Source organism: Triticum aestivum, chromosome 7A (assembly GCF_018294505.1).
Source record: "Triticum aestivum cultivar Chinese Spring chromosome 7A, IWGSC CS RefSeq v2.1, whole genome shotgun sequence".
Lineage (NCBI taxonomy): Eukaryota > Viridiplantae > Streptophyta > Magnoliopsida > Poales > Poaceae > Triticum > Triticum aestivum.
The window spans coordinates 140,403,763-140,417,942 of record NC_057812.1 but is presented as its reverse complement, the minus strand read 5'-3'; the positions used below and the strand labels follow the sequence as shown (position 1 = coordinate 140,417,942).

Genomic DNA, 14,180 nt, shown 5'->3' with positions numbered 1-14,180 from the left:
GCTGACTACCCGACGGCATGTTCCATACTCACGTAAAACCATATCTAACGCCCAATTCGTGGAAAATAATGAAGTTCCATACAAATGGAAAACGGCGCGCCACAAATGAAGGGAAGAAAATAGGCGTGGTGACTGACGCAAACTAATCAGCTCGTGCAGATGCTCTGCTGAAGAAAGGGGATGGTACGAAAACACCCTCCACTAGTTTTACAGCTATGCACAAGTTGGCGGATACCTCTCCCCTCCTACCCTACCCTACCCTACCCTACCTGTTGATTTTCTTGGCTCCGCAAGACAAAACCCCTCCAGCCCATGCAGACTGGCACTAATCAACAAACGCCGTACCTCTACCAGCTTACAATCCGTTTTGTTTAGTCCAATCGACACAGCTTAAATTAGAATAATCAAAACATTGCATATACACCCTTTGGAATCTAGACATCTTATGCAGTACCCTTTGCTACCTCTTTTGATGGAAGTATAGTTACCTATAAAATCTAGCTTGAGCTGTTAAGCTCACCCTGAGCAAAGTATTTCTTTTCATAGGGCCAAAATTTTATAATTATTTTTGTACAACAATTACCTCTGAAATTTCTGCAACGCCGTCCCAAAATTCTTATCTGAGATTTATCTAGATATGGATACATCTAATACTAAAATATGGCTTGATACATCCATATTTAGACAAATCTAAGACAAGAATTTTGGGATGAAGGGAGTATTTATCCGAGAATTCCTGAATGTGCAAACAAAAAATAAAACTTGGTCCTTTTTCCTGTAAATAGGAAACAGGCCAAGGGTGTTGGTGCAAGAGCGCCAGTACAGACTACAGAGCTCCAAACCGAGTTGCTCGCTCCCCACTGCCAGCCACTGTCGGCGGTAGGTCGCTGCGCTGCGCCGGGAAGAAGAGAAGAGGGGCGCTCACTCACTGGCTATATAAATTGCGGCTCCCTTTTAGGCCCCCGATAATTAGCGTTAATAATAAAATTCCGCGCCACGAGAGGGAAAAGAGACGAGAGCGTAACAGACGACGCCTCTCTCTCTTTCGTCTGCCTGTGCATGGGCGGCGCCCCCCTCCCCACTGGATCTGCACTGCCGGCGTAGCAGCAGGAAGGCCGGCCAACCCCCGGAGATTCCTCGCGAAAATCTCGCGCCGCTTCCATGAGAGGTTTGCGACAATCTTCCGACTCTCCTTTGGTTTTTCTTCCGCGGTGATTCCGGCTGTGGCGGGTACCAGTGGCGTGCTGCTCCAGTCGAGCTCCGGGATTGCGCGCGAGGGCGCGTGATCTAGCTGGTCGCTCGAGGGATTCGCGGGCTAATTAGCGTCCAATGAGGCGATTCGTGGGAGCTGGTGTGGGAAATTGGGAGTGTCGGTGATCCGCCTGTCGGCGGTAGCTGCCGCGTCCGTCCGCGGCTAGATCTGGGGCCGCGCGCCGGTGGTCAGCTACGCCAGAGGCGAAATCCGGCATAGTTCAGTGCCGAATGGGATTTCTCTTCACTGGGTGGATCTGACGCAGCCGTTTTTTGTTTTCTTCTCTTTTACTGTCGGTTTCAGGTTGAGAGCTCGGAGGCAGTGAGGAAGAAGCGGGTAGCCTGATCTGCTCGGCTCGAGGAGGCCACGGAAGACACCTAACATGGCGGCGGCATTAGCGTGGAGGTTCAATGGAACCAACGGCGGCGCAGATCTGGTAGGTGCCCCTCTTGCTGCTGGACGTCGTGGTTCTGAGTACTAGACACTGGCAGGCAGCCTGTCGCTTTCAGAGTCTTTCTTCAACTGCAATCTTCGCTTCCGTGATTAAATAGTGAAGTAGTGGGATAAGGATACTCTTTGAGAGTGAGATCGGTTGTCACTTGTCAGCCTTCTTGATACAGGTCCATCCTTGGGCATCGTATCCGTCGAATTTTATGCTTTGGGGGTTCCTTTCAACTAGGTCTGTCGACTTTTACTGTCGACAGACAATAGTTTGCGCGATGTCTATCTTGAGATCAGGGAGCTAGGAAGCTGTTACCTTCATTTGGCATTAGTGGCAGTAGCATTCTTCATTTCTTCTGGTCTGGGCCATGCATGTTCACTCGGGTGATGGTGAAAAATGGGCTCAATAAGTCCATATGCTTATATTGTGTGAACTTTTGGCATTTATAGGCATTGGAAAGCTTTCTTGTGCCGTAGGCATGTAGCTATTTTGGATGAAGCAAAAGCGTGTAAAAGATGCACTGATTGAATGGCTGGAGTTTTGTTGCCGCATCTTTTGCCTGGTCTTGATGTACTGAATCTCAAGTTCATTTTTGTGTGGACCTATGTTTGATGGACAATACACGCCTTTTTGTTTCTTCATCTCTGTGGATTTCCCTAACTTTTATCTTGTTCCATCTTAGCTTTTTGTGTATTAAGTCACGCCATGTAAGTAATTTGACCAACTATAATCTGGAGATGTTATTCTGGAACTTGCAAAAGTGAATGGAGTCATGCCATAGAAAATTCTGTTATGCTTCTGTGTGATTAGAGGGAGTCCTGATAAAGTGCTTGTCATGAAACTTCAATGGTGTTGTTATCACTACATATTTTTTTCATAATTGCTTCTATAGTTCTTTCTGAACTGTCCGTAACCATGTGATTTCCATCAACTAGATACATATTCTTGAGACTTCACGTACTAGAGAACAGTGATTTATCATACTGCAAGAATGATGATTGTTTTCAGTCTTGCTTGCACTTTGAGGAAAATATGGGATTGACCTGACAACATGATCATCAGTTTGAACACCCGACCTATGTTTTGGAGTCATTAAATTGTATCCACTGTTGTAATTTTGTACATTTTAAAGTATTGTAATGATTATTTGATGTTCAAAAGCCTTCATTTGAATCTAGTACTTATGGTGTTCAACATTTCGTGCAATGCAATGCTATCAGCTCATGTAAAGTTCAAAAAACTATGTCTTGGAGTCTTTAATGCTAATCACTCCTGCTTGGCTATTAACAGGATAAGGTTCAAGATTCAGAGCCACCAACTCCTGTCTCGGTCATGAGAATGGGCAAGTAAGTTGTGATTCTCTCTTGGTTTGTACTCTGTAGTGCAAAATGCTCGTAGTTATAGGATTGATGAAATGTGATTTACCACAACAACATTTTCACTACCCTTACCTTCTCTTATTGTTTTTCTGTTTGATATGTCTCTGTTGCATCTCTTGGACTTTTCTTTCATACAACATCATGCAATATAACAACTGTAAAATCGTCACAAGGTGATCTTAGAATTCCTGAATATCAAATGGGAAAAAGACATGACTACTAAAATGTCCATTTTGTTCCCTTAAGGGATATGTTTTTAGAAGTGACTTATATGTCAACCAAACTAGTAGGGAGGTGGAAATTAATAGTCTATAACAACTACCCTGCAACTCAATAAATTTCTGCTCCAAATAAAATGACCCCTAAATAAAAGTTATCTGATGCCCTGGTTTTTAACATTACTTGGATGTGTAAGAAATTACGAAAGCAAGAAAAGTCAACACCTACACCTAAATTTAGATACACAATTGCATTGGTTATTTGATTTGTGATGCTGCAGTTGTAATAAGGTGCTATTATAGATTTAAATAAGTCCTGCAATTTTATATTCAAAGGCAGGGATTGAATTTGGATTTTTTTTGAACCTGTCCTTACTTCAGAAAGAGAGGAACTTGAGCGTTGCTCAGTCGCCTAGAACGGGAGTGCATGCCTAGTCTACCCAGGTCCAAGGCTTCGCCTCCGCGGAGTGTGCTCCTTGTAGTTTCTTTTGAATTAAAATCCCATGGATGCTAGTGCCGGTTGGCCGAGTTCTTTTTTTACCTCATGAGAGAGTAAAGGGCAGGGATAGTGCATCTCGAAGGAAATGAGATACTTGAATATGGAGAAATTGATCACATATGGGAGAGAAGTTTTTTCATGAGCAAAATTCTAACTATTCCTTCTTCCTTGATCTCATAAGTAAAAATGCAAACGCATTGACTTGTCACTTAAGAGTAACTCAATCTCAAACTCAAATCTAACTTGAACATTTTTTAAAGGGATAAATTCCTAATCAAACTAACAGATCAAGATCAAAGCAAAATAACGTGCAGGAGCCAATGGGCATTCCAGTAAACATGTTAGAATCAAGAGATCACATAACCTTTTTTTTTCCAAATCATGCAGGAGAACTGCATAGACAACTGAGCGATAAACACAAAGAGGGGGTAATCTAAACCTAAAACGACAAATACATAGATGCAAGAGCTATGGGAGAGCGTGGGAAACAGCCAAGCACCGTTGCTTGCAGGCTGTCTTAAGTTTGTTGACCATTGCGTTAAGCCATTAAGCAAAGTCATCTTGGCAGAAGATCACACAAATTTATAAATCATCTGGTACACCTGTTTAATGAAAATGCCATGTGGATTTGACCATCTATAAGAAAAGAATCACCAGCATCCAAAACATCAAATTGATATCACTAGATTTATCATGAAATACACTTATATAATTATTTCTCTGTGAGGCGACATTTTTATAAAGAAATTGATGGTCAGAGTATCATCTTGAATACATTTTGGATCAGATGAAGTAGCATCTTAGCTGTGAACTTTTGATAAACTACTATGCTCTTGTAAATTATACCACATCAAAATCATTGTGAAGTATTGGACACTAGAACTAAGTCTGATCATATGTAATTGCAGGAACCGAGTCAATATGGAGGATGAGGAGACACTTTCAAGTGTTGCTCATTGTATTGAGCAGTTGCGGCAGAGTTCTTCGTCCACTCAAGAAAAAGAAAGCTCATTGAAGCAGTTATTGGATCTTGTTCAAACACGTGATACTGCATTTGGAGCTGTTGCATCACATTCACAAGCTGTTCCAATACTTGTTTCTCTCCTCAGATCTGGCTCATCTGGAATTAAGATGCTGTCTGCTACTGTTCTTGGTTCTCTTTGCAAGGAAGAGGAGCTAAGGGTGAAGGTTCTGCTTGGTGGTTGCATCCCTCCATTGCTTGCTCTTCTCAGGTCCAAGTCAGTTGAAAGTCAGACTGCAGCTGCCAAAACAATTTATGCTGTTTCTCAAGGTGGGATAAGGGATCATGTTGGTTCAAAGATATTCTCAACAGAAAATGTTGTCCCAGTACTGTGGGAGCAACTCAAAGTTAGCCTCAAGAATGAGAGTTTGGTGGATGGCCTGCTAACCGGAGCACTGAAGAACTTGTCAAAAAGCACAGAGGGGTTTTGGTCGTCAACTGTGCGATGTGGTGGAGTTGATATACTTATAAAGCTGATTGGTTCTGGACAGACAAATACCCTAGCAAATGTGTGCAATCTTCTTGGGGCCTTAATGATGGAAGACTCATCAGTTTGTTCAAAAGTTTTATCAGGAGAAACAACAAAACAGCTCCTAAAGTTGCTTGGTCCTGGTAATGAAACATCTATTAGAGGAGAAGCTGCTGGTGCTCTGAAATCCCTTTCTGCGCAGAGTAAAGAAGCTCGGCGTGAGGTAGCTAGTTCTAATGGGATTCCTGCTCTTATAAATGCTACTATTGCTCCATCAAAAGAGTTCATGCACGGAGAATCTGCCCAAGCACTGCAAGAAAATGCGATGTGTGCATTAGCAAATATTTCTGGTGGTTTATCTTATGTAATCTCAAGCCTCGGTGAAAGTCTTGAATCATGCTCTTCCTCTGCACAGATTGCTGACACTCTTGGTGCATTAGCCTCAGCGTTGATGATATATGACATAAATGCAGAATCAATCAGTGCATCAGACCCTCTGGTCATTGAGAAGACATTAATGAAACAGTTCAAGCCTAAGGCGCCCTTCCTTGTACAGGAGCGTGTAATTGAAGCTTTGGCCAGCTTGTATAGTAACCCAGTTCTCTGCAAGACGCTTGCAGATTCTGATGCAAAACGTTTGCTTGTTGGTTTGATAACCATGGCAGGCACTGAGGTGCAAGATGACCTGATGACATCACTCTTTGCTCTCTGCAAGAAAGATTGTGATTTATGGCAAGCTCTGCAAGGCCGTGAGGGTGTTCAGCTATTGATTTCCTTACTTGGTCTATCCTCAGAACAGCAGCAGGAATGTGCTGTTGCTCTGCTCGCTCTTCTGTCAAAGGAGAATGATGAGTGCAAATGGGCTATCACTGCTGCTGGTGGTATACCTCCTCTTGTTCAAATATTAGAAACTGGTTCTCCGAAAGCTAAAGAAGATTCAGCAACCATCATTGGCAATTTATGCAATCACAGTGAAGACATACGAGCATGTGTTGAAAGTGCTGATGCAGTTCCTGCTTTGCTATGGCTTCTCAAAAACGGAAGTGACAACGGCAAAGAGATAGCATCCAAAACACTGAATCATCTCATTCACAAGTCAGATACTGGAACTATTAGTCAGTTATCTGCTCTGTTGACAAGTGAACAGCCTGAATCAAAAATTTATGTTCTTGATGCTTTGAAAAGCTTGCTTTCTGTTGCACCACTTAATGATATTCTGCATGAAGGAAGTGCTGCAAATGATGCAGTTGAGACAATGATCAAAATTCTAAGCTCCCCAAAAGAAGAAACTCAGGCTACATCAGCATCTGCTCTTGCTGGTCTATTCCATTGCCGCAAAGACTTGCGAGAAACACATATTGCAGTGAAGACACTTTGGTCAGTCATGAAACTGATTGACGTGCAGTCCGACAGAATACTAATGGAGGCCTCATGTTGCCTTGCTGCCATTTTTCTTTCGGTCAAGCAAAATAAGGAGGTTGCTGCAGTTGGACGTGATGCACTTGCTCCACTAGTCTCACTTGCAAGTTCAACAGTTCTTGAAGTAGCAGAGCAAGCAACCCGAGCTTTGGCAAACCTTTTTCTTGATCATGAATTGTCTGCGCTGGTATCTTTTGAAGAAATTATGTTCCCTATAACTCGTGTTCTTAAGGAGGGTACTCTTGATGGAAGAATTCATGGAGCAGCAGCAATAGCTCGCCTGTTGCAGTGCCGACCCATTAACCAAGCTATCTCAGATACTATTAATCGCTCTGGTGCTGTCCTTGCTCTAGCTGGTCTCTTGGAAGCTGCTGATGGTGATGCTTCGGCAACATCAGAAGTTCTTGATGCACTGGTGCTATTATCAAGATCGAAGGTGTCAAGTGGGCATACCAAGGCTCCCTGGACAGCTCTTGCAGAAAATCCCCACACCATACTTCCCCTTGTTTCTTGTGTAGCTGATGCAGTACCCGCCTTGCAAGATAAAGCCATAGAAGTTTTGTCAAGGCTCTGTTTGGACCAACATGATGTTGTGGGTGGTTTGGTTTCTGAAATCCCAGGTTGCATATCATCAGCAGCACGGCGGGTCATTGGTTCTAACCTTCTGAAAGTTAAAGTTGGTGGATGTGCTCTTCTTGTTTGTGCAGCAAAAGAGCATTGTCAAAAGCAGATTGAGATACTGAGTGATTCAAGCTTGTACATTCAGCTAATTCATTCTCTAGTTGGTATGATCAATACAGCAAACTTACCTTCTGAAAATGGAGATGGTGAAAGTATAGCAGACATTAAAATTTCCAGGCACTCAAAAGAAAATAGCAGTGATGCTGAAATGGTGCCCCACACTGCTGTTATCTCGGGTAACATGATTCCACTCTGGCTACTTGCTGTCTTTGCTCGCCATGACGACAAAACAAGAGCAGAAATTCTAGAAGCTGGAGCAGTTCAAATGCTCACTGAGAAGATTTCTCAAAATGCATTTCTATATGTGGTATGTGGATGCTAGTTATTCCATTTTCCCTTATTCTTTGTACATATGCCAGTTGGTATGTGAATGTTATTATCTCTTACACACTTCATTATCTTGCATTACATACACAGTTTACATTCAGAGCTTCTTTGTTTTTGAATTTTGCTCCTAAATTTGCTTATAGACTGAATAATCTTTAGGTTTTAGGTAGGCAATAACTTATTCTAGATTGGATGGATCACTTCGTACCTAGCTGTTTTCTACCATTCCATCTATTGTACAGCTATAAGGAACATTGATTTAATTATCACCTGCTAAGTCTCAGTGCCTTGAGTAAAGTTTCATACTTTTCCATGAAACATTAGCTTGTGTTGATTCATCTTCACAATTCCAGGGATTAGTGTTTCCTTGGCACAATCATTGCCTGTGCATACGATCCCATGTTTGTCCTTTTTGTTACTCTTCATTGTAATGCACATTATTTTGTATAAAGGTTCCAGAGGAACCAAAGGCCTACATAACCTGGCATGACTAAACAAAAGAGCTAATGAAAAGTTAACAGAAATGAAGCGCTTCCTTTAAATGGATATTTCCAAAACCAATCAGTTCTCCCATTCTTCTTCTGAGATGGGCTTTAAGCCATACCGAACCAATCACATATCCCCTGGCACATTTAGTCACTTCAGTTCGCAACAGTATGAACCATTGTTGAGGAGTTCTAATTTTCTAAGCTAGTTGTCTTTGCCATCTATTTTATTTGGGGTTTCTTTTTGAACTTGCATTCGTTTCGTTGTGTCCAAATATTCAAAACTTGAATTGTAGCAACTAACTGAATTGACACTCAAAAGAAAAGATTTGTGGTATCTTTGACCATACTTGCGTTGTGAAGTACACGATCAACTGAATCAACTCTCAGGTTCTATTTGGATAGCATAGCTATGTCACTGAGTTCTCCATACAACATAACGATAATAAAATTCTGTGCTCGATTAGACATGATAAGTTCTGTTTGGTATTTTGCTTTTGAGACTTGTCTGATACTACTTCTGGAGACCCATCGTATATCTTACTCCTGCACTGGTCTCCAAATTCTTATCAGATAGAAGACTTATTTTGGTATTCACATCGAAAGATAGTTTACACCCTTTAATGCCTCACATACTTCAAAATTAGATATAATCAAAAGTAACTTTACATTGTGATTCTTTTGGTTGGACATCATGATTGGCATTTGGAAGTTCTCATGGTATTCATTTTTGTCTGTGTTAATTTTTTGGCATTATATTGCGCTGCAGCTGACTAGTTCAGTTCCCTAAATTTTTCATTTTGACGAGGAAAGATCCACCGCAAATTATCTAATAAAACTTAAATTATTCATTTGCTAGTTTTTATGTACACATAATGCATTGTCTTGTTGCTCATAGCTTGTTAAGTTTTTGTTTTCCTTTCAATTTCTGGGACTGCTCGTAATGTATCTTTATGCTTTTATCAGGGTGAAGAAGATAATACCGCATGGGTCTGTGCCTTACTTCTTGCATTGCTATTTCAAGAAAGAGAGGTCAATCGATCTAATTCAGCATCCCATTCAATTCCTGTGCTCTCAAACTTGTTAAGGTCAGACGAGCCAGCATACAGGTACTTTGCTGCACAAGCTTTGGCAAGTCTGGTTAGTAACGGTAGCAGAGGAACTCTTCTGGCCGTTGCTAATTCTGGAGCAGCCACCGGACTTATATCTTTGCTTGGATGTGCTAATGTTGATATAGCTGATCTCTTAGAGTTATCAGAGGAATTCATGTTGGTGCCTAATCCTGATGAAACTACGCTGGAAAGGCTATTCAGAGTTGATGATATCAGGGTTGGTTCAACTTCCAGAAAATCCATTCCTCTTCTTGTTGATCTACTTAAACCCATTCCAGAAAGACCTGGTGCTCCTTTCTTGGCATTGGGTCTTTTGACACAATTGGCTGTTGATTGTGTTCCAAACATGCTGCTGATGGCTGAAGTTGGAATCCTAGAAGCACTTACCAAATACCTATCACTTAGCCCACAAGACGCAACAGAAGAAGCTACAACTGAGTTGTTGGGCATTCTTTTTAGTTGTGCGGAAATAAGGCAACATGAATCAGCACTTGGTACTGTAAACCAACTTGTGGCAGTCCTTCGTCTAGGAGGAAGAAATTCACGCTATAGCGCGGCAAAGGCATTAGAAAGTTTGTTTTGTGCAGACCATGTCAGGAACAGTGAGTCAGCTCGACAGGCTATTCAGCCGCTTGTAGAAGTTCTGAGTACTGGCATGGAGAGGGAGCAGCATGCAGCCATATCAGCACTTGTTAGACTGCTTTGTGACAATCCGTCAAGAGCACTTGCAGTTGCCGATGTTGAGATGAACGCAGTGGATGTTCTGTGCCGGATTCTGTCCTCAGATTGTTCAGCTGAGTTGAAAGGTGATTCCGCTGAACTGTGCGGTGTTCTGTTTGCAAATACAAGGATCCGCTCTACAATGGCTGCAGCCCGTTGTGTGGAACCTTTGGTCGGTTTACTGGTTAGTGAAGCTAACCCGGCCCAGCTTTCTGTAGTCCGTGCACTGGATAAGCTCCTAGATGATGAACAACTCGCTGAATTAGTGGCAGCGCATGGGGCAGTCGTTCCTCTTGTTGGGCTTTTGTTTGGCAAAAATTTCATGCTTCATGAGGCAGTTGCCAGAGCTTTGGTGAAGATTGGAAAAGATAGGCCGGCTTGCAAATTGGAAATGGTTAAAGCTGGTGTAATTGAGAGCATTCTTGATATTCTTCATGATGCTCCAGATTTTCTTTGCACTGCATTGGCGGAAATGCTTCGGATTTTGACAAATAATGCTAGCATAGCAAAAGGCCCATCTGCAGCCAAAGTAGTACAGCCTCTTTTCTCTCTGCTATCAAAGGCAGATACTGGTCCTGAGGGGCAGTATAGCACTTTGCAGGTTCTTGTCAATATTTTGGAGCATCCTGAATGCCGAGCTGATTACAACTTGACACCCCGCCAAACAATTGAGCCAGTCATTACTTTACTGAATTCATCTCCACCAGCTGTGCAACAATTGGCTGCGGAGCTCCTATCTCATCTTCTCCTGGAAGAACACCTCCAGAAGGATACAGTAGCAGAGCAATCCATCCCTGCCCTCATTCAAATTCTCTCATCAGGTTTGCCAAATTTACAGCAGAGAGCTATAAAAGCTCTTGCTAATCTTGCATTAGCCTGGCCAAATACAATTGCAAAGGAGGGTGGTGTGTTTGAGTTGTCCAAGGTGCTGCTGCAATCTGATCCTCCTTTGCCTCATGTTGTATGGGAATCTGCAGCAGCTGTCCTGTCTAGCATTTTGCAGTACAGTACCGAGTTTTTCCTTGAGGTTCCTGTTGCGGTACTAGTGCAGTTGCTCAGATCAGGGACTGAAAGTACCGTTGTGGGTGCACTGAATGCCCTGCTTGTATTGGAGAGTGATGATTCAACAAGTGCAGAAGCAATGGCTGAGAGTGGTGCTGTAGAAGCTCTTCTGGATCTCTTGAGGAGTCATCAGTGTGAGGAAGCTGCTGCAAGACTCATTGAGGCATTGCTGAACAACATAAGAATAAGGGAGGCGAAGGCTGCTAAAAATGCTATTGCACCTTTATCCATGTACCTTCTGGATCCACAGACGCAGTCTCAACAGGGAAGATTGCTTGCTGCTCTTGCTCTTGGAGATCTTTTCCAAAATGAAGGTCTTGCTCGTTCTACTGATGCCGTCGCAGCATGCCGTGCTCTGGTCAATCTTCTTGAAGACCAGCCAACCGAAGAGATGAAAGTGGTAGCCATTTGTGCCTTGCAGAATCTAGTCATGTACAGCCGAGCAAATAAAAGAGCAGTTGCAGAATCTGGTGGCGTCCAGGTCTTGCTGGACCTTATCAGTTCAAGCAATCCTGATACTTCTGTTCAGGCAGCAATGTTTGTCAAACTTCTGTTCAACAACCACACCATCCAAGAGTATGCCACGAGTGAAACAGTCAGAGTTATAACAGGTAAAGCAGTACCCCCTTCTTGTTTGTGTTGGATCACTTGCATTAGTCACTTGTTGTGTTTCAGTGCCTTTCATGCTATATAAGTCAAAGTTTACCTTCAATATTAACAAGTCAAACAAAATGATAGTATATAGCAAAGCGAAGCAACGTGTTTGAAAAAAAGATAGTATTATATTTTAGTGGTTCTCTACACAAAATAGGCATTGTTTTTAACTCTTATTTTCTAGTCGTAAGAACAATTTATTTCTGGCATCCTGGAATGTGGTTTTATTTTTCTACGCAGAGTTTATGTACCTGATGATGGTGCTTTGTATGCAGCTTCAATTGAGAAGGATATATGGGCATCTGGGAGTGCTAATGAGGAGTATCTTAAAGCACTTAATGCTTTACTTAGCAATTTCCCTCGTCTGAGAGTCACTGAACCTGCTACGATATGTATTCCGCATCTTGTAACATCCCTTAAAACTGGTTCTGAAGCAACTCAAGAAGCAGCACTGGATTCACTATATCTGCTAAGACAAGCATGGACGGCTTGCCCAGCAGAAGTATTTAAAGCTCAATCAGTTGCTGCGTCAGAGGCTATTCCTCTACTTCAGTACTTGATACAGTCTGGCCCACCACGGTTTCAAGAGAAGGCAGAGTTGCTACTTCAGTGCTTGCCTGGGACACTTACAGTTACTATAAAGCGTGGCAACAATCTGAGGCAATCAGTGGGAAATGCTAGTGCATTCTGCAAGCTTACTCTTGGAAATAATCCAGCAAGGCTGACAAAGGTATGTCTATATTGTTTGTGCATCTCATTTTAGGGATATAAGTCCATAGCACAATTTAGTACTTCCATGCTGGCAATAAATAATTGCTATGCCTGCAGTTAATATTGTTTACCTTTTTCTTATTTATTTGTTTTTATGTGCACTTCTATGATCTATTAGCAAGATCATAGTTCGACAGTCCATATCAAAGGGTTAATTAGGATCCTATCAGTTCTTGTGCTGTGGTGCTTCCAAGTATTTATTTTAGCCTCTGATGTTTGGAAGAGAGATATTTCTTGGTAAACCTTCGGTATCTAGTCCTATCAGGGGCTTGCTAGTCCTGTACATACGGTACCCTGATGCAAAAGCACTATGCTGTAGTGAATAGTACTCCCTCCGTCCCATAATATAAGAGCGTTTTTGACACTGCACTAGTGTCAAAAACGCTCTTATATTATGGGACGGAGGGAGTAGAACATAGGGGCTGTATTTTACCGCTACTGCTAGACACCGGAGCATTGAAATACGGTACATCAGTCTCCAGTGTTACCATTAACAGCAGAAATTGCAATAACTCCTAATTGTAATGCCTGCATTTGGTGCTTAACTTGAAGCATGAATATTTGCTAGTTTATTTTCTTAATGATGCTGTATATAGGTATATTTGGTTTTGAGCTTCTTTTTGCACTTAACCAAGTGCGCACATGCACACAGTGTAACAAAGTTAATTGACCTGAATCACATGATACTGTACGCAGATTGTCTCGACTGGTGAGTCACCTGAATGGGACGAGGCCTTTGCATGGGCTTTTGACAGCCCTCCCAAGGGTCAGAAGCTTCATATCTCTTGCAAAAACAACAGCAAATTCGGAAAGGTGCTGAAATGTGATATACATGCATCATATTTACCACTTCATATCCTTTTGCTGCTGTTTCTCGCGTCACTGTATTTGCATCCTCAATCTCCCTGCCTGTTGTTGCAGAAATCGTTTGGTAAGGTGACGATCCAGATCGACCGGGTCGTCATGCTGGGATCAGTCGCCGGAGAGTACACCCTGCTGCCGGAGAGCAAAAGCGGTCCGAATAGGAACCTGGAAATCGAATTCCAATGGTCGAACAAATGACAGCATCTACAGAATTAGGCGCCCGTGTAAGTTAAAATATATAAAGTTACGAGTGGCTTTCTTGTTCCATATCCTCTGCTAAATGTTACCCTGTTTGTGCATCAGTGTAAATAGCCGGCAGAGAAAGTTGTTTTTTGTTGTTGTACCTTTTTGTGAGATAAAAACAGATGAGATCAGTTGTTTTTTGTACTGATTGTAACGGACCGACCGATTCATTATTTTTTCGACGGGATTTTTTCGTTTGTATAATCTTTGTAAGGCAATGCATGCTTGGAAGCAAGGGAACTGGGTGTGTTTGGTTGTTGGGGATTCAAGTGGCACAAGAGGGAGAGTGTCCAATTTTTTGGGTCATCCAGTTGCTTGGTTTGCGGAACGAAACCGAATCGGAATTGGTCGGATTCGGTTTGTTGATGGCCGTGGTTCCAGTGTCTGAATGCCTGGCTGAAGGATTGGCATCATCCTCTGCATCTGTGGACGACAAGTGCTCCCTAATGGTGGATGACCAGATAGCAAATCTCTTCAGGCAATGTCATGATGCAAGGTACGT

General features: G+C 42.4%; 1 protein-coding gene across 1 annotated transcript; it reads left to right on the top strand.

Annotated features, from left to right (window-relative positions):
- Positions 1 to 864: 864 nt before the first annotated feature.
- Positions 865 to 13,882, top strand: LOC123147778 (protein CELLULOSE SYNTHASE INTERACTIVE 1). Its single transcript, XM_044567088.1, has 8 exons — positions 865 to 1,168; positions 1,556 to 1,688; positions 2,985 to 3,040; positions 4,699 to 7,747; positions 9,219 to 11,757; positions 12,076 to 12,530; positions 13,268 to 13,384; positions 13,493 to 13,882. The coding sequence occupies exons 2-8, from the start codon at positions 1,635 to 1,637 to the stop codon at positions 13,631 to 13,633; spliced, it is 6,411 nt and encodes a 2,136-aa protein (XP_044423023.1). The 5' UTR covers positions 865 to 1,168; positions 1,556 to 1,634; the 3' UTR covers positions 13,634 to 13,882.
- The last annotated feature ends 298 nt before the right edge of the window (positions 13,883 to 14,180 follow it).